This window comes from Phymastichus coffea, unplaced genomic scaffold (assembly GCF_024137745.1).
Source record: "Phymastichus coffea isolate CEN01 unplaced genomic scaffold, Cenicafe_Pcof_1.1 PCOF00028, whole genome shotgun sequence".
Taxonomy (NCBI): domain Eukaryota; kingdom Metazoa; phylum Arthropoda; class Insecta; order Hymenoptera; family Eulophidae; genus Phymastichus; species Phymastichus coffea.
Window position 1 is genome coordinate 2,672,792 of NW_026706839.1, and position 21,298 is coordinate 2,694,089.

General features: G+C 38.8%; 2 protein-coding genes across 6 annotated transcripts; one reads left to right on the plus strand and one right to left on the minus strand.

Annotated features, from left to right (window-relative positions):
• Positions 1-203: 203 nt before the first annotated feature.
• LOC131662871 (transcription factor btd-like) lies at positions 204-1,766 on the plus strand. The gene is made up of 2 exons (XM_058932841.1): positions 204-340; positions 771-1,766. The coding sequence occupies exons 1-2, from the start codon at positions 326-328 to the stop codon at positions 1,764-1,766; spliced, it is 1,011 nt and encodes a 336-aa protein (XP_058788824.1). The 5' UTR covers positions 204-325.
• Positions 1,767-17,193: 15,427 nt separating this feature from the next.
• On the minus strand, positions 17,194-21,269 carry LOC131662938 (zinc finger protein 41-like). 5 transcript variants are annotated; one of them, XM_058932958.1, is made up of 6 exons: positions 20,872-21,269; positions 20,549-20,795; positions 18,672-19,073; positions 18,273-18,536; positions 18,009-18,190; positions 17,194-17,466 (listed from the first exon to the last, which is right to left on the minus strand). In XM_058932958.1, coding segments are annotated over exons 3-6 (804 nt in total). In that variant the 5' UTR covers positions 19,029-19,073; positions 20,549-20,795; positions 20,872-21,269; the 3' UTR covers positions 17,194-17,465. The 5 variants fall into 5 exon arrangements, with proteins under 5 accessions (XP_058788941.1, XP_058788939.1, XP_058788940.1 ...); XM_058932956.1 differs by having other exon boundaries at positions 18,009-18,536; positions 20,872-21,266; XM_058932957.1 differs by lacking the exon at positions 17,194-17,466 and having other exon boundaries at positions 17,530-18,190; positions 20,872-21,267.
• Between the last annotated feature and the right edge of the window lie 29 nt (positions 21,270-21,298).

A 21,298-nucleotide genomic window follows, 5' to 3' on the forward strand; every position in this document is an offset into this window, starting at 1 on the left:
CCTCCTACTCTCTCACGTTGGAGCCGCAGCCCTCTCCACACTGCATATCTACTCGGTTATTAGAGCTGAGAGGACACGCGGCAAACCAGTAATTATTCGGTGGTCGCCCGAGGTTACACAGCCAAGAGGAAGCAACCCAAACGCTCTCCTTGTGTTTTACGTTCCAACATTCGCTTGTGTGCCAGTGTTTCTTGTGTGTACTCAGTGCTTTCAGTGTCATCAAACGTACTACTATATAGACTATTTTCTCGCAAAAAAGAGCTCAGGGCGTCCTGTAGCTTTTCTATTCAGACTAGATTCGCCGGGCGGAATATTTCGCTTCAACATGCAGACATATCAGGTATGCGCATCATCCCGAGTATTACTTAGCCTTAGAACTTTCTTTCGTTTCTTATTGATTAGTTTGATCAACTTTTACGAAAATATCACTTTAGACTTGACATTTTGACTAATGACATCCCTAATAATCAATCGAATTGCATAAATTATTGGAATCGTGTATCGCAATAGACCAGACAATTTTTAGTAACCTTTGTGCCGAGCTTTTCAGTAAAACATTAGTATGAGCATTCTTCTTTTTGCGTCTTGTTTGAATCCTATAAAAATTGTCTAAATTTGTTGTAGTTTTTATAATTGTTTTTCATACGCTAACTACCGGCAATGTTTTTACTTGCTTTGTGTCCTAGACTTCGAAAGGAATAATTAGCTCTCTTGATACTCAAATTATAGCGAATTAGTAAAATAACAATTGTTCTATTATCTAATTGCAGATTGGTCCAGCATCGGGCTCTGCGTTTTCATTCAATGAGTACAGCTCAGTAGCCCCAACATCGAGCCAGCAACAATTCACGCCGGTAGTACAGGCAGAGTGCAAGTACGATTCAGGCAGTGCCGGCACAGCGAGCATACACTATCCAACGTATACCAGCCAACTTCAGTTATCTGGGCAGCAAGCCCCAGCCGTCCAGCCAAGTCACTCCTCTTACTGCTGGTGTTCGTCAACCAATGCATGTAGCAATAGTTGCGCTTACCTCCAGTGTGCCTACGAAGCCAGCGTCGCTCCACTCACCGGTTCCAGTAATAGCTGTTACAATAGGCCAATAAAATCGTCCATGCTGTCCTCGCAATCGCCAAGCTGCTGTAGCGTGGATAGCCAAATGTCGTCGCAAAGCTATTCTCAACCGCCGACTCCACCTGAGGGCAATATACAGCAAACTCCAATTTACACACAGACTGCATACGATGGTCTGACGTACAGGTCAAATACCAAAGCTTCTTGGCAGACCCACCCGAGCGTACGCTACCAGCTTCCACCTACACCTCCGGACTACTCACCAACATACCCATCCTGGTCATCGAACATGATCATCCTCGATGTGGACAAATCAGGAAACCGGAAATGCTCGCGTTGCCAGTGTCCCAATTGCCTTCTCGATGGCGGTAACAACAGCCTTGGACCCGACGGAAAACGACAGCATCTCTGTCACATTCCCGGATGCGGCAAAATCTACGGCAAAACGTCGCACCTGAAGGCACACCTGAGGTGGCACAGCGGCGACAGACCGTATCTTTGCAGCTGGATGTACTGCGGCAAGAAGTTCACGCGTAGTGACGAGCTGCAGAGGCACATGAGGACTCATACCGGTGAGAAGAGGTTCGTCTGTCCGCACTGCGAGAAGAGATTCATGCGCAGTGATCATCTCACCAAACACGTCAGAACTCATGAGAACCCTAAAAGGAAAGGAATAAAGAGAGTACAGGAGTAATTATTTCTTTTGCCACGTGTAATGTACAGACTATTTTTATATACCTCAATGACGCGGACTGATTAGTTCAATAGTAACGTATAGTGTTGTGTATATATTTTTATATAAATTTAGGTGTATTATCATGTAAATAATTATATTTTAATGTTAAAAGCCAAATGCGAAAATACTCCGAATACATATTTGTAAATAGTGACAATATAGAATAACTCGAATTTCGATCGACTTTTCCGACATGATATATTCAATTATTTATTGTTAATGCAAATAAACATCATCTGAAGTTACTTATAAACTAATTTTCTCACTCATTAATTTTTATTGTGTAACGTCACTAATTATTCGACAACCTTTATCGCTTTAAACTAGTTTAATATGCGTTTTGCTTGGCGTTCAAGTTTGTAGAAAAGATGATGTGCAAATATCTGATGGAATTTCAAAAAATAAAATATTAATGAATCGAAACAAGTATAATAATTTAACAACACCAAATGATAAATTTCGTTTGTTTTGGGTATAAATATTAATGAGTATTACTTTTATAATGTTGCTTTTGCTTCCTTGAAGAGATCTTGAAACAATGATTTAGCAAAATTTGTCTATTTTTATGGTAGTTTTTTAATATTTTATATTAAGCGCCATTTTTTTATTTTATATTATGTTTGATATTTTATTTGATTCCACGTGGAAAAAAAAAGTTTGGTACTTTATTTGGGACTTTATAGAAAAATTATTTTGTTCAATTTTACATGGTTTTACAAAAATATGTCAAATTCGTAACAAATTTTATAAAATTTTATGCGATTTTATAAAATTAAATGTAATTGTAAGATTTTGTAAAATTAATTAAGAGATTTTATTGATTAAAGAAACTTCTGGTGAAATATAGCAGATATATATTAAAAATAATTTTTCCACTAAATGTAGTGTACCGCGATATGTATCAAATAAAAAAAATAGCGCTTAATACAAAATATCAAATAAAAAAATAGCGCTTATTTAATTATTGAGCTAGTTTAGCTTTTTATATACAAGATTATGCGACACATTTTAAGACTGACAAAGTAACTGAAATTTTAATAGACTAAAACTAGTGAATAACCCCTCGTATATATCATATGACGTTATATAACGTCATTCCAACAAAGACAGGAGTACAAAATCTTAGTTGCAATGATAAAAATTTGCAAGAGGAATAATAGACCGGCGTATAGTAAACATTGTGCTACGTTGCGCTCATTGTCAATGTAGGGCGGAGTAGAGGATGTAAGTATCAAGTAACAGGAAGACGTAAAATGCTACGTACGACAAGGGGATGATGCCTTATTATGTCAAATTTCACGGTGTTCTATATAACTTTCATTTTCGTTAACAGTACTTTCTCTATATGACAAGTCTTTAAGAGAAGATTTCTGACAGATTGTTTCCCTCTGTGATTTCCGCAGGCTGCCTATTCGAGATTATACTTTTTCTACACATATATTATTCTATCGACCGTGCGTTCAAATTTGCAAATATTCTTGGATGTGGTTACTGCGCCGAGAAAGAATGGCAAGCCCCCCCCCCCCTAAAAACTCGCGAAGCGTTAAAAAAAATGATCACCGGGCCGCTGTCTCGTCGAGCGCACCACTGAAAAGCGCAACGTTTTGCCGTTCTCGGCACCGTTGAAGTTCACAGAAACGTACAACAGATGGCTGCAGCAGTGTCTTGCGCGCGACGGTAAGTGCGTTCATTACTCGGCTGCACAGGTATGTACGCATACACATGCAGACAACACCTCCTTCGATCGCGGCCAAGTCCCTCTCTCCTACGTACACAAGAGGGAAACGGCTATTAAGTGGGCGTGTCCGTGTATAGCAAGAGCGCGCCGCGGCGAAGATTCATGGCGCTGGGTGCCTTAAAAAACGAAAAAGTAGCAAATGCCGTCGAGGTCGGTGGGAGGTAGGTAGGTCGCTTCGCTGCGCGCGCGCGCGCTCTATCTCTCCTGAATCCTGAAAACGCCGGAGAGAGAGAGAGAGAGAGAGCGCAAAAAGGTAGGAGGAGGAGGTGGGAGGGGGGAGGTGGCGCCGCCGCTCTCGAAGCCGCCTCGTGTACTGCGCCCGATAGCACGTGCGTGTCAACTTTCTCTCTCTCGCTCGCGCGGCTTCTCTCATGCGCGCTATCTCAGTGCGCCGCCGCGATTCGCAGCACGCGGCCACCGTACCGCACAACACAACGGCGTACGTATAAGCCTTTCCTATCTCTCATGGCAAAAGTGTGTTGTGTGTGCATGTGCTTCGTTGTTGTGTTTTGACCGACGCGAGAGAAAGGGATTTTGTGTGACTATGAGGATTTTGCTGAGGTGAAAGACAGAGATTTGAATTCGGCTAGGAAGGGAGGGTACGGTTGGATCAAGAGAAAGGGAGAGACAGAGAAAGTGTATCACCCAGGCAACCTGGAGGCGGAGGTTGGCGGTGGGGGTCGCAGGGGTGTTAGCCCCACAGCACCCCTCAACTCTATTAACGTGAGTGTTTGCACTATTCTCACTGTGTGGCGTGCCATACGTTTGTATATCACCTATGTGATGTGTCTATGTGCAGCTTAAATGAATATCACTCTATGGTACTTTGAAAGTGCAGCACATTTCTATTGGGACCAATAGCTGGCGTGTATGCATTGCTATATGTGTTTAATGTGGCTTACTATTTGTCGTTTATTAATTAACAACTCGTAACTCTAAAATGGATAATATTACTAGAAAATAAATTATTGATTTTAAAGTATGTTTTTAGCAGATGCATTTGCTATTGCAATATTTAATTAAATGAAGGTTTGGTAAAGATTTTGCATGAATTTTGGTAGAGAAAGCTTGGAACGATTAATTTTCAATTGACATGCCGTTTTAACAGTCGCACCTTTTACAAGAACGAATTTTTACAGCATCCATGGGTTTGGTTAGGAACATAAATAACAAGTAAAACAAAAGGCAAAGCACGCACACATCCACTGTTCGAACTGAGATCGAAGCGCCAGTAGTCTACTTGAACTGCTTGAACCGGCACACGTATCAGGTTCTCTTGTTCGTCGCCTCTTGGCTCTGCCTCGGCGCTCCCTCGAAAAATGCGTTTAATAGCGCACGAGAGCGGCAGCGAAACGTGCTTTCGCATCCAAAAAGGGGAGTGAGGAGTGAACGAGCGAGGCGAGCGCGCGAGTGTTATGAAATCATTATTCCGAGCTCGCTGCTCTCGAGTATAAGCCGATCGCACGGGCCGCCCACCGTATACATCAACCAGAGCGCAATCGAACAGGTGCTCGCGTATATTTTTCTGCCGACAGAACGAGGAGGCGTTACTCTGGTTCCAGTGAAAAATGCAATTTTTTCGAGACAAAACGCGCCGGAATTGCCGCCGATCTTAATCCGCCTTAGCATTGTTCGAGGTGGCGCTTTTATTTTTTTCCGGCGAGGGCAACATTGTGCTCTTGGTTGAGCCCTCTTGAGCGCGCGCGCGCGCATTTCTGAGGACTTACATGACGCGTTAAAAAGCTCTTGTTAAAACACACCTGTGTTCTATCCATCATGCGAAATTATCGAAGAAAGTGCTACGAGCACAAGCGCAGAGTACTGCTTCTACCGCTTGGATAATGTTCATTACAAAACTCGACATATGACTGTCGTGCAAAGAAAAGCTTTTGAGAGACAAAAAACCTACTTGACACAAGTGCATCCCACCCACGGAATAACACTCGGCTGCCTCGGCGATCAACTGCTCGACATTTACGATTTTCCGAGAAGCTCGCTCTGTGCGTCAGTGCAGCATGCGGCACGCAGCGAAAGATCTTTCGTCGCGCATCCGGTGGAACACTTCTCGCTCTCTCCCGAAATCATTACGAATCTCGACGTCGCATCTGGCCGACAACGCGCACACGCGTGCCTATATTATTCTCGGTAATACTCCAATTTTCGCGGCTCTAGAAAGGAGGAGCCCGTGAAGAAAGCGAAGAAAAAAAAATGAAACACGTGCCGAAACTTCTCGTCGAGAGAGTGGTTGACACACCCCCGCGTTTCTCGCACTAAATCTAATTAATTTAACTATGCTTGGCGTCGTAGTGCCGCTCAGGTAGGAGGAGTGAGCGAGAGACTTTTTTAGCCCAGGTGCCTTCTTCTTTTTTCGGAGTTGCGTGTATTATATCGCCGTTGTTGTTTTGTGGCTTTATTAGCTTTCCCTTTGTTGGCAGCGCAGCGGCTTTTGTTGAGCCGCTCTCTCGTAAATATGTATTTTGATCAAACAGACGGTTTTACGGGCTCTGGCTCTTTTTTGTTGTGCTCTTTCTCGGCGCTTTCTCTCGTGATTAGTTTTTTGGTTACACGGTTTAATCTTGCTAACGCCAGCGTGGCCATTTGTTAGTGTGGCCAATTGGTAAATATATATCAACGCACAATAAGATTGATTTTTCACTTAACGGGATCGAATATAAAACATTTTGAAATTTAAAATGTTATAACGCTCAGTACGACGAGAATGATATTGTTAATTGATTAGTAATAGCAAGCTTCCATCAATCTTCCATCACCACACACTTTCAAAAATGTATCCGACAAGTGACTCGTCAAACATGACCTAATAAACGTCAACAAACTCTCTCTCTCTCTCTCTCTCTGTTTCTCTTCCCAAAATAAAAACTTCGTATCGAAGCTCAATGCTAAATAACTAGGTACCCTTGAAAGGCATATAATATGAATGAACTATTCATACGCGCGCCGGTTTTTATACATATACAGGTTCCTTAAATCAACTGATCATTCATGAAGAGAGGGGGAAGGGCAGCGGTGCGAGGAAATTGGATGGTATATACGAGGGCTGTTATCGAGTCGAACGTGCACCGTTTGACTTTCGTTTTGTTTTATTTTGTGAGTAAATCTCAAGGTGTGCGCGCTCTTTGCCGTCGGATAGCGGTATGATCGATAAACTCAACCGACACACGCTGAATGACATTTTTTATTCGCTCTATCGGAATTAGCACGCGAGAACTTTGTCTCACGCGCAGCTTGATTTATTAATAGCCCGCGATTATTTTTCCTCAGTGCGGCTTGTAAATTTTATAGGGGTCGGATTGAAATTGCAGTGCTGTGTGCGAATGCGTCGTGCACTTTACACGTCGTAAAGAATCTTTGTAGCTTTTGTGCGGACGAGAAATGCAATTAGTTTTGAGATTAATTTTGGTTTGTCTTCATGATTGTGCTGTAGTTCTATATAATTCGGAATGCAATTTATACCTTTCCCAATGTTAAGCATTGTGTTCAATTAATACACGATTCACCAAATAAAATAATCAGTTTTTTTTCCGATATGAATATGCAAATAAAGGAAAAATAAGGAGGACAAGCAGGCAATAAATGTTAAAGTCATATGTAGCATTTACACCACTATAAAGAATTTACACCACTTACTACAAGTACATTTAAAAAAGAGAGGCAACCGCGGCCGTAACAAACGTTTCTCTCTCGTCGTTGGCAATATACTTGGCAGCGCAAGAATCGCATCTAATTGTAGCAGCTCAAGTAGTCGGAACGAAAATCGTTATGCAGTTTAGCCTGAACGGAGGCAATTTACGCGTAAACGTGCTCTCCTCTCTCTCTCTCTCTCTTTTCTCTCTCTCTCTCTCTCTCTCTCTCTCTCTCTCTATCTCTCTATCTCTCTCTCTCTCTTTCTCTCGCAAGTCATTCGCCCAGGTAAAATGCGCAAAGCACATTACAAACTAGGTGCGTGCGCCAAGGCATAGAAAAAAAACATACCACACGCGTGAATTGCGAGATTGAACTAATCTTTAGCGCCGAGTGTAGAATGAAAAAAAAAGTATAAGGCATTCATCTAATTATTATAATTGACTCAAATACACGCGGCGAGGAAACGAGAAGGGAGAGAGAGAGAGAAGGGCAACTGCCTTTACACGCGAACCAGCTGGAAACGAACGGTTTGGTAGTTCGAGGTGGTCGACCCAATCGCTTTCTGACACTGACCTCATATACTAAGACTGCTCGATATTCCAGTATGTATCAGATTGTGTGTATTTAGGGGGCTTTGAAAAGATTGTATAAATGTGTATGATTCGTGTTATCGAACTCGTTGTATTTTCAGAAACAACTATATTGATTCTACTATGAATTTTTGACAAATGTGGACATTTATTTTGAATAACATTTTTTAACGATCATCATACAAAATATGTTTGCTATATGGAGTCACTTATTCACTTTAAAATTATTTATATCTGAAAAATAACATTTCCCTATTAACATTGATACGGGAACGAAATGCAGTTGTGAATGCAAAAAACTATTGAAGATTTTTTCATATTTGGATAAAGCAAAACAAGTCGTGTAGTTGTTTCCCGTCCGAATTATGTAATAGCTTTGATTGATAGCTGTGTCCATGGTAAAAAACCAGTAAAAAATCAATGTTGGTATAGTAGATCAATGATATTATTGGAAATTGACTGGTATTTTTGGTAACAGTGCTTAAGTTATGATTCAGAGAATATGATCGTTATTGGTTCACGCGTACCAAATAGAAATGTATCGAATTGAAAAACGTTAGTTTAGTACATTCAACCATAAAATCCAAACTAGCCCATCGATAGAAATTGTGACTCATGATAAGTGTCTATATGAGAAATTCACAAAGATCATATTCATAAGATTAAGGCTTAAAATGATAACCTTTAGAAATTTGTACAATTTTATCACAAACGTCACGTATTTCTCAATTTATCTCAAAAATTAGAAAAAAAAGGAGTCCAAAAGACAGAAATGGGCCGATTAAGCCGTCGTTCTCTAGTGTAGAAAATCCTCGCAAAGCGAACGAGAGAAGCAGTTGTCCGCCATTAGCGGTTTCCCTGCTTGTATAACGCGCCGCGCGTGTGTTCGCTCACCGGCTGACGACGAGGGGGCTCGCGAAGACTCGTGAACTTTGCACCTGCAAATTGACTTGCGTCGCCACTGCGGGCACCGCATAAACCGCGTGTACGTGGTTTTGCGCTTTTACCACCGAAGTCACGCTGATTTTACGACTCTTATTTTTATTTATTTATTTAGCTTCTCTTGTATGTTTATTCATTTGGCTGAATTAAGGTAATGGGGCGGTTTTGCATTGTAAATTTCATTTTCAAGACGCTGCTGAACAGAGTTGTTTAACATTTTAATAGACCTGTTATGCTTTTAGTAATTTGTAACTTTATATTCTATACTATTTTACACATCATGATTTTTTAATTACTACTTGCAGCTTTATTACAATTAATTGAATTTAAGTATTGTACAAAAGAACAAGTTAATCGAGTGAAATAAAAATACTTCCGTCAGCATTTTACATTGCAAATTTTTTTTAATAATATTCGTATAAGCTGCTTGAGGTCGCTTATCTCACCTTGATATTTAACTCATGTCGTAAAAAATTGTCTCATCATATTCCTTACTTAACGAACTTTGGAAAACATTGTTATGACGAAACAATTAAGCTATAAAAAATGAAAGTCACAGCAAAAAATGCCTCGCATTAGTCTCAGACAATTGAATTCGCCAAGCCATAGCCACAGTGTGCGACGGCGGGAATGAAGACATCGTCGTTACGTACACGCTAACGATAATTTTCTTCTGTTTTTTTATTTTAATTTTTTTTTATTTTTAGAGGCTCTTGTTGTCAAGATAATATTTTAATTTACGACCTACGCAGGCGCATCGTCGCATAATGCTCGATAAAGAGAAGGCTGCTATATGTGCGGCTTTTTAGAGTGCACCTGCGGTCAATTACACCCCGAGAGCTTTTTTGTAAGTCATATTTATATTGATGCTTTCCTTTTTCTATTGTTAATTTTTTTCTCGTTCACTTCATACCGACGACTGTGCAATATATGTCTAGAAGTATTAGGTGTATAATATAATCACTGCAGTATGTTATAATTATTCATCGCAGGCCTCTGGGTTTTAATTATGTACCGTGCTAATCCAGCTTTTTCACTTAGCAACTGGACAGCGATGATATAGCTCCTTTCAACTATTATAATTACATAGCTGTTATGAAGAGCATTTCCTGTTTATATATTACTTATTTCTTTCTACATTGTCACCTAAATACTTCTCTAATGGTTCTACTCTATAAAGCACACCGAAGTGCATTTTTTTTCAGGGTTGAATTTATTCATCGATATGCAAAGCATCTTATCTTCGTGACATAAATCTTCCATGCTGCGGAAAAACCGGAGTCTCATACTAAATAAAAAGAGAACGTAGCAACGTGCACGCCTGCACAGAGAAGTATAGAAGAAAAACAGTGTCGTTTTCGAGCAATTTCGCAATTATCGATTGCACGATACAGGCGATGACACGTCACTTTGGTATTTATGCATTTGTGCGAGATTTCAAATAATAATAAGCGCTCTATTCTGGAAAAAATACACGTATGCCACCAAAGTTTCCGAAATAATGATCTCATTAAAATTGCACAATCATTATACATCGCCATGTAATTTCAGCTTTTCATGCACAATCTTACGCGCGAATTATCATGGACAAACACGTTTTCATATTTAATGAACAATTCATACAAAAATGTATGGAGCCAATCAAGGTTTTGTACAAACTGGATCTGCGGGGATGGAAATATTTTAATTGAGCTACTGCTCCGGCACGGAAAATCTGTAGGTAGGCTGATTATTACTATGGAGCTTAGAGAGAAAGAAAACGAAGGAAAGGAGAAGACGACGTAGGCAAAAAATAATCGGTGCCGCGCGGTAGCGTAGACTGGAAGCCGTTCGTTTCGTAATCGCCACCGGGATCATTTTCTGCACGACTGCTCGGGAAATTAGATCAGCTTCTCTCTCTCTCTCTCTCTCCCCCTCGGTATCCCGCTTATTCGCACAGCAAGCTCAAGGTGGAATATATATACATTTGCGTGCACGTCATGTTTATGTGTGTGTGATGCACCTTGTGGGCTTTTACTGTACCTTAATTTCTTAAGTTTTCTCTTCTTTTTGTTGGCTAGCATTACGAACGCTCGTTGAAAATTTTCCAACGGGAAATGAATTAAGATTCTGAAGCATGTATATACACGACCACACGTCAATCGATTGGAGGATTCACTTTTTCTCCTCCCGAGATATTCACACGTGCAATTTTGAAAAGTACAACGTGCAACAGGAATTTTGAAATTTTCCACTTCGAAAAAGCAAAACTGAACGGTAGCAAACACGTACGTTTACGTATAAAAATCTCTATAGCGAGGCAAATTAAACTAATTTCAAGATTACCGCGTCGAGAATAACTAGCTCGGCTTTGCGATATTTCCTGATCGTATTTTCTTGCAAATTTCTCGCGTACGTGCAAGCACACGGTAGCTCACCTGTGCGTGCGTGGACGATGATTGACAAAATTTGATTTTTCTTTTCACTCCCTCCACTTATCTTTACTATACACAATCAGCCCGTTTGCCAGGAAATCTCTAAACAGCATCGCATGCATGTCGCACAAAATCTCTTCTTCGATAATTTAGCAATTAGATGATGTGCGCCTTTTCCCCGTGGAATACGTACGTTGATTTTCAACTGCTGCATAAACAGCCGATTTCCTCCGTTCTTATATACCGATTTTCTTTCCTTTTTTTGAAAGCCGTTAGATCGATAACCGTAGTGTTCCGTTATCGATACACACACGTTCTTCGTTTTTTTTTTAATCGCGATGTAAATTTCTCGCTGCTGAGAAGGATCAACTATACCGCAGGCCAAGTTTTGCCATGGTTGATTTTTCCTATTCAATTTTACTTACATCGTAAGGCAGTACTCGTATGATGGGTTTTACTGATTATTAATTTGATGTAAACGCCGTATTTTTTTCCTTTGATTTTTTTTTTGCTGCACACTGATCTGCAAACTTTGTTCTAAATTCGTTACCGCTGCGCGCACGCGTAAACATTATTATTATAGTCGATCTAGCTTTTCACATATGTGCGGCGGTGACTGTAATAAGGCAACGCTGTATCGTGTGTGCTTTCTTTGAACTTCCGCTTGATCTAAATTTCAAAAAGAGCTAGGCTTGATGGAGAGATTTGTGTTTTAAAGTATGACAATAATTGTTGCAAGAATTTTGTTTTGTAGTCATCAGTGACGGAACGTTAAGCGATAAAATGACAATACCAAGGGTCATTAAAAGAGAGAGAGAGAGAGTGAGCAGCTGAAATACGAGCGATTATTGTAATTTTGCAATTAAAAGGGGCGCAGTATGGTTTTCTTAACCATCCATAGGTTCAAGCTTATGATTATTTTCTGAATAAAAATCATTCCAGGCGATAACACTCTTTTCGTACTTAATAAATTATATACAATGACACTATCAAGAACTTTATAAATTACCGTCGAAAAGCAAGAATTAAATTACCAGCACTTACTTCCATGAAACTGAACAATAAAAAAAAAAACACTTCGTCTGATCGCTATTTAAAAAACGTATACAAAATTTTCGTGGTCAGGGGCTTGAATATATCTTTTCTTTCCGTTGAACGATAATACATGGTTCTGATCGAAGACCTTCGTTATACGTCATTTGCAGCAAAATTTTATATAAATATATATATGTTTATATGTGTGGGACCCCTCCGTGACGCCAACGGGCGCGTTCCGCGACTTCGATTACGATGAACACAAGAGTCTTACCTCGTTTATGTTCGCTAAATTAACGCGAGATAAGGCTCCCTTCAAATTTTCAAGACAGCTGTATTAAAAAGGAGTATGATTTTTTCCAGAAAAAAAACAGATTGATTTTAACGATCGTTGCGGTATCATGCGGTTGCAAAGAGCAATTTTACACGTGAATGAATCGCCCGTGTGAGTGTGTATTTTTTTCCTCAACAAGGTGAAAGTTATACAAATTATCCGTGATATGAGAGAGAAAAAAATTGAACGTTGCGCAAAGTGTCGAGATTTTATTCACCTTCCAGCTCTGAGAAGAGAGATATATTTTTATTGGCACGAAATGGTATTGCGTCACGCGACGACGAACCAACGTCTTGCGTAAGATTTTTCAAGGGTTACTATACAAGACAATAGAGAGAGAATAGGGCACGAGCTATGCGTTGTTTTTCGCTGCTCACGCACAAAAATTAGAGATATGAGAAAGCTCCGAAGTTTCGGGCCGGGCGAGTAATCGTTTCCTCGAAGCCAGCCCTCATTATCGAGCCCGTCGGCCTAGCAATTACCTGCGAAACCAAACCAGCGCTCCGCATAAGACCCTCGACAACGATGTAGTGTACGTATTCACGCGTGTATATACATGATTGAATTTCGGGGCCCCTAGGGAATCAACACGTTTTCGTTCGTGTTTTTTCTTCTTCGCGGTGACCTTATATTTCGGAAAAAACGTTTCAGTTGTCGATACAGCAATAATTATCTGGAAGTGTCGAGCATTCAACAATCGCTTACGGGCCATGTTTCTTCAAGCTTAATTAAGTAGTAACCGGAATAGACAAAGAAAAATTTCCATCTTAACGCCCTCTTTTGAAACATGAAAACCTAAATTACATCCAATCTCTATTGGACCGAAAGAATAAGAAGACAAAAAGACGGGATCAACGAAGAAGAAGCGGGAATAAGAAACCGCACGGCAGCATGCATAAGAAGAAAGAAAAGAAAAAGCGCGAACCGTTGGATATCAAGGGGAGATAATTAGCGCGCGCGCGCTAGCCGCGTGTACGCGATAATTGCTGGCTTCGAGACACGACCGAGCACTCTCTCGACTTCTCGAGTCATCCGCGCGCGCAACAATCCTGCCGCCGTTGCAACAGCTATTTGCCTGCTGGTGTGATAGAGGAAAAATCCACTCGGAAGCTATCTACTAGATCACGCTACCTCCTGTCCATCTTGCCGACCGACTTGCCAATTTCTTGTTCAGCTGCACGCTTTTGCTTCTGTTTAGATCGAGGCTGAAGCTGCATTTTATGCCTGTTCTTTTGTTCAGAGAGAATACTGATAAGTCTTCTTCTTCTTGTCGGTATTGTCGCGTGAGCAGAGTATCATCGTCGTACGATAATCCATTAGATAAAATTACACATTGATGATCAAACGTTTTTATTAATAACAGGTCTACGATCAGTAGCAGCACGTAAACAATGACTAGATTTCTCATTAATTATAAAACTGACCCAAAACAGTAAGATTAATAATCCACATCGGAAGCAAGAACATAAATCAACAAGCGCGCGCGCAGGCAGACAGATAAAAATCTGGTTGTATATAAAAAAATAGAAGGGAATATGCCGCGGAGTGCGATCTCGGAAAAATGAAAACGGAAAGCGCGCGTGCGTGCCACGACCATTATCGCGCTTGTATCCGCGATCTTTTATTTATTTTTTTTTTTTTTTTTTTTTTTGTTAATAGAAGAAAGCTACCCAGGTGTGGGCTTCGAGTAATTATAATGATAGATAACGTCATTGATTTGTATATGTGTGGCATATGACAGAAAACCGGAGAGTGAGAGAGAGAAACACGGAAGGCTAGAGAAATTATTTTGAAGCACGATATATACGATTTTTGAGCATGCATGTGTGAGTAGAGCGCGAAAATGAAATTTTTATGTATTTATAAATGAAATATAGCTCGAGTAAAAAAATCTGATTTTGAAAATATTGATATAGGTCAGCTGTTGTCTATAAAAGATTATGAAAAAAAAGAACGTTCGGCAATCGAAACCGACGTCAAGTCTGGCATCGACAGATGGCCAAAGATTGCCCTCTTCCCTTTTATAATACGGCCTCTTACATACTCAAACCCAAGCTCATTTCGTTCTCTCTACTAATATAAAATATAATAAACGCCTACATGGTACGATAGATGGAAAGAAAATTTTTTGCACATAAACAAAAATACATTAAGATATATTGAGTTATTTGGTATCCACAAAACGTATCAATCGAAAACAGCGAGAAAGTATGAAGCGTTTGGGTAAGATAATAACAGTTACCTAGGCAGCATTAGTTCTCTTAATCAATTCGACGGAGACTCACGTAGGCGCCATTAATCGCAGGACAAAATGAAAGTCCCGTGACTTTTAAAAGTTAGGAATTAATTGGAGGTGGCAAGACTACGCAGTGAAGAGAGAAAGAAAGAGAAGTCACGGCATATAGCTGGAAATTAAGCGGAGACACGATGGTGGGGCGCTGGAAAGCAATTAGATGTCATTAGGCACGAGAAAGAGAGAGAGAGAAGCAAATCGGCCGGATTCGCTTTTGCTGAAAGTGATTATTTTTATTGTTCTTTCCGGTCGGGTTTCTCGGAAATCTTGGGGAAATGCTACCGACGATCGCAAGATGCGCACGAAGCCACGGATAAAACGATAACTACTGCTCCGAGAGAAATTGGTGTGAGGGATTTATGGCAACGAATTTTTTTAAAAATCGAGATGTTACTAAAACAAACGATTAGGTAGTGGCGATGGTGACTTGCGGTATTGAAACGAATCGCTGTACATTGTTTGGTCCAGAAAACGAAAAATGATGACAAAGACGATAGTATTTTGGTACGGTAAAATATCACATATTATAATTTTAGATTCATCGTTGAAATTATGCAATCGACGCGCGTTGAACTTTTTTCTCCAACATCAATGGAAAAAAATCAACACAAGGACCCATTGATTGGAGTCCCGAAAATCCTCAAAACGTCGAGCAACATCGAACGTATTATAGATTTTCCAAGAACCATAACCCACCATCAATCACAATGATTCAAAACGAATTAAATCGGCAGCACGTGTTGCATACCAAAAAATTCTTGGAAGCGGCGCAAAGATTGGACATAGACGCGAATCTGACCGCGTCGTGCGCGGTTTTGACATATCAGGAAATATCAAAAAGCCTTCATATTTGCTACTCGCTTCCAATTCGCGGCGTTAATTAAGCCGTATTATTTATGTTCTACCGCGCGAGGAGAGTGCGTACGAAAATATGCTAATCGAATTACGCCAAACGTACGTTTTTTTATGTTTTTTTTTCTCTTAATGCATGTCATTCGGCGCCTATATAAAACTGTGCCGCTAAACGTAATTTGCATAAGCCGATCGACTTACGGCGATGAGTGAATAAATTTTAATCCTTCTTTTTTTCTTATTCGCGGCGGCTTCGCTGTATGTATTATTTCATTCTATCTCAAAGGATTTGGAATGGTCAAGATCAAACATCGGTTTTTGCTTACTTGGCTTAATGATTCATTTACAGAGAGAACGAGTGAATATTTTTTTTATGAATGGAACTCGTATCACTGGTTTACTTGACGTCGGAACATCTAGAAACGTATTTTCAAATAATTTTTTTGGGTACAAATTGATAATTAATGTGACCAAAAATTTAAGTCTGGAATCGTCATTGTGAACAACATAATATATTTAAGATTCTAAACTGTCGTATAAATATTCAAGATTTATTCAATTTTTAGGTTTAAATAAATATTCAACTCCTTTCAAAACTTGTTGAAGACTGATCAAAAACAAAAACATCCTTTAAAAAATAATTTTTCTGACACACAAAATTATATTCACAGATAACAATGCCTTTATCGATGGCACGTTCGCGTACTATTGGAAAATTGAATTTATTTTTAGCTCAGAAGAGAGAGAACGTAAGAGAGAGAGAGAGAGAGAGAGAGAGAGAGAGAGAGAGAGAGAGAGAGAGAGAGAGAGCACAAGTGCAGCACACACCGCCGCCTATAAACGCGAGGCGCATCGCAATTTATGAGACGCTAAATATACATTATCGCAACGACAGCAACGGCGGCGCGCATAGTTACGTGGGTGTGTATACATGCTTGGAGCATCGGCGGCGGCGGCGCCGGTGATTTTGCGAGCGTGCGCATGGAAAAAGGCGATCGACGCGAAGAGGGCGCGATACCGGTATCCCCTCATTCCAGGATAATCGGCCGCCGCCTGCGAGGCAAAACGTTGAGAATATAAGTCGAGCCATTTTCAACGAAAAAATATTTTTTTTTCTTTCAAGCGCCTCGCACAACGCTCAAGTGACGTCAAGCACACAATGCACAATTTTGTATGTAGGTCCGAGTAGAAAAATTGTAAAAGAACTAAAATGTATTTCAACGCCGTGGGAAAAAAATACAACAGTTATGTGCACATATTAGGTGCTCTTCGTTGATTTAATGCGCTAAAAGTTACTTTAGAAAGTGTTCTTTTTATATGTAAATTATCGCAGTAGATGATCGGTTAGAAATAAATTATGTGCTAATACTTGACGTGAAGAACTTTACAACTTAATCGTAGTTAACAGTAGATTTTGAATGAATAGTGAATCCAAATAAGATACAATTTAGAGTAAAAATAAAGTCTGTCATTATTTTTTATATGTTAATTGTATGTCTAACAAAAGAAAAGTCATGTTTACAACACAATTGGTTACTTGGATTGAATATATCCTTTAACATTATTCATTCCGGTTCGGGCTATATTATTAAGATATGAACTCTGCGCACACTGACGATATATTTAGTAAGACTGATAAATTACAGCACGTAATCCTTGAACATACATCAAGTTAAGTAAATAATTGTTATAATTCTAGGACAAATAAAATAATGGATTATGTCATTAGGCTGATTCTTATCACAATGACGGTAACTTCTTCTTGGAAGATGGATTCGTAAATTCACAAATGTAAGCTCACTATTTACTTCATTTCTGAAAAGGACAAAATTACTATACGATATACTCAAAGTTAAATAAAATACTTGTTTTATTTATTGACCTTAGTTCATTAATAAGAATAAATTTTATATACACACATATCCACGTTAAATAATAATAATATATTCGATTAATAAAAGTAGATACTAATAGAAAACATTAAAATTTAATTTAACACCTCGCCATATTTGGCATAAAAATCATCAATCATATGATTTGTCATATTGACGTTTATAATCAATGTCAAATACTACGACTATAAAACAATGTTCATTTCGATAATAATTCTAATCTTATAAGTGTATTACACAGAAATTTATTCTAATACTGTTTATTAAAAAAAATCCATTCCTTAACCAACCAAATAAATTTACAAGTAAATTATTTGTAATACTTATTCCGAGTTAGATTTCGTTGTTTTCGATCCCGTGTGTATTATTAATATGTTTGGTAAGATGGCAACTACGTGTGAATTTTGAGTCGCAGTGCGGGCAAACGAACTTCCTGAATTGAATATGACTATTTATGTGCCTTACCAGTTCTCCTTTTCGTTTGAATTTGCTGTTACACGTATGCCAAGTGCATAAGAACGGCTTGGCTGGGCTGTGCGTTTTGAGATGAATTCGTAAAATTGATGGCCAATCGAAGGTTCTTCCGCATCCAGGAATGTGACATTTGTGCTGTAGCTTACCGGTGATGCTATAGATTTTGTTACCACCTTGGACGTTGCAATTGGGACATTCACAGGGTATCCGTTTTTTTAGTGTAGGCTTGCCGTATGGCCACATGGGATTCGGTACCTGATTCTCGGCTTCATTAAAAATGTTTCCTACACGTGCAACAGTCTGCCGACTGGAGGTCTTATTTTTTTTATTAGTTTGGCGATTTTCGCTTTTGGTAAACATTGAACATAGACCCGTTTCTGATGGCTGTGACGATTGAGTAGTCCGATTGACTAGTTGCTCAAGTTCATCAAGGCAATTACTCGAATCACAATAGTTATTGGTCCCCGATCTTTCTATTGCATCATACATGTTATACGATGAAGACGATATTAAGTCAATCTGTAATTGTAAAAATATAATCGTTAGAGAATTAATTGTAGCGAATGAAAACCTGAAAAAACATTAAAGTATCAATATTTTCATATCTGTCAGACGGGTCTGACGATTCTGGCTATTGGTAGACATTGAACATACATTTCTTTCCCATGGCTGTAGTGGTATTTGATTTTGTGTGACATGTTGGATTGAGTAAATAGATGAGGTGCTATGAACAGAAAACTGAGTATTGATTCCTGTCGATGTTATTGGTAGTGGATTAACCTCCGAGACTTGACCCATAACATTGGAACCGTCAGACAAGTCAGGTAGTAAAGTACTATTTCTTTGTCTGTTTTCGCCAAAGAGTACAACAGTATTGTTCGGAACGCAGCTGTAGCCATTGAATGAGTCCGATAAGTGGATAGAATGTTCTAACTGAGTAGTTCGGATGACCAATTGCTCAAGGTGCTTGAGACAATTACTAGAATCATAATTGTGATTGGGCAATGACATTGTTATTATCTATGAGATGCTATATGATTATGATATGATGTCGATCTGCAATTAAAAGAAAAAGTGTAATCGTTAGTTAGTCAGTTATAGCAAAGTGGAGTCTTTAGTAAGTAATTTAACTATTACAATTTTTTGTACAAGTTTTATTTTTGAATTTCAGCTTTCGTTCTAACGCTCTGTTCGAAGTAATTGTATGTAGTTAAATTAAATAGTTATCTTTCATACTTTACAATAAAATTTTAACAAAAAAAAAATAAGCTATGATTAGATGTAGAAGCATTTGTGCATAGTATATTTGTTATTCACGATATTCCTGAAGTGGAGCTGAATACAAAAACAAATTACTTGCAATTTTATCATTGTACTCGATTAAGGGATACTTGATTAGCATGCAAAAATATTTTTAGCCCGATCCTCTCCCTGTTTCCAAAAAAAAAAATCGGGTTTAAAAATGAAAAAAAAAGAAAAAGTTTACTTCAGGACTTATTTATCATCATATTTTTTTTTAATAAATAGCACATGTAGTTAAATTAAATATTCATCTTTCATACTTTACAACAAAATTTTAATGTTTCATGGAATATTGGAACATGTGTTAAGATTCTTAATAATTATCAAGAATTTCTTATTTATAATTAAGAATCAGTTTTTAAAAACTAATTAAAAAAATATTACCTTAAAATCAAAATATAAAAATATTTTTTCGCGCATACTTTTGCTTTAATGTTATTATTATAATAATAATTTTTCTAATTGAAAAAATAATAATAAATTGAAAGTGGTCTCAAAACATAAAAGCTATAGGAATCATATCATAAGATAATACGGTGCATGTAAATATTTTGAGTAATGATTACACTCCTGATGTACTACATGCATACATTGCTAGTACATGATGAAATAAAACCTTCAAGAAATAATTAAACTTTTTTTACACTCATGTTTTCTAAAAACCGATTACCACCATGAACAATGATATTTTTGCTTTGATGGTCACAGAACAAACTGAATAACAAACTGCTCATTTCCATGCATGCAGACGTGCAAATTAAATGTCCGTTTCAAACTAAACTTCGAACATTAATGAATTTCTACTTTAGATGAGTACATCAAACAACAACACACACTTTTGAAAATGAAATAGATTGTAACCATATCGATGGACGTGACTGATAATAATTCACTTTAGTTTTGCGACCCCACCAACGAATAAAATACATCCAGATATGTACTTTTAATTTGTATACAGAAATTAACTTTGTGATAAAATTTTCTGAATGAATTTTTTATCGGAGAAGTCATTTTTACTAAATAGCAGTTCGAGATTTTTTCGGGCTAAATATGAAGGTGAGAAAAAGGTGGCTCAAATGCTCCCACCCCTAAATGATAAATTAGGCAAATGCATCACTCAAACGTATGAGAGCAAATCAGGAACATATGCAAATGTATAATGGAAAATAAGTTGACATAACACATTCGTTTATTCTTAACACTTGTTAGGAAACTTGTTAGCAACCTACTCAGGTGCAATTTCATTACATCTTCTCAGTCACGATATAATCGTTGTACGAGACTATACTTCTCAAAATGGCAGTATACTTCACAGAAACCGTCGGCTTGGACAAAGGCATCGCGTGGGTGAACAGCACTAATGATGCCATTAATTGCGACATCATTTTCGGTCAACACCCAACTCGCCGAATGTCGTAATGCCCATGTAGGACACTAATACTCATTCGCAGCAGGTACAGGATCTTGGCCCAACATCTTAAACCGAGAGAAATAGAGAGAGAGAGGGAGAGGGAGACAGACAGTCAGGCAGACAGTTAAGGAAGCTACCTACCATGCTTGGAATGGCGACGATGGAATCTCGATGAGGGTAGCAGACAAAGGCGAAGTGTCGTATTCGACGTACGGTGACAGGCAGTGAGCTACGTCCGTTTGTTTTTCGCGTCGCAGTAGTTCACGTCACTACTCAGCTCTCGTAGCTGCGGCGACCATTGGCCTCCCAAACTTTGAGGCTCGAATTCTGCTTGACCCTAGTTCTACTTTCGCTCGAATCAGGCTCGACTCTCTTTAGTGCTATGCTCCCCTCTCTGACGGCCAGAGGACCATTATAGAGCGTCTGTACGTACAGTAGGAGTGTATAAGTACGGAGTCATCATGGCAAAGGCTTTTATGTAAATTACTAGCGTCTGGTAACTTTTAATTAAATTTTTATTCAAATCTGTCTAACACTCTATATACAGCGATAATTAATCAAAATTTTT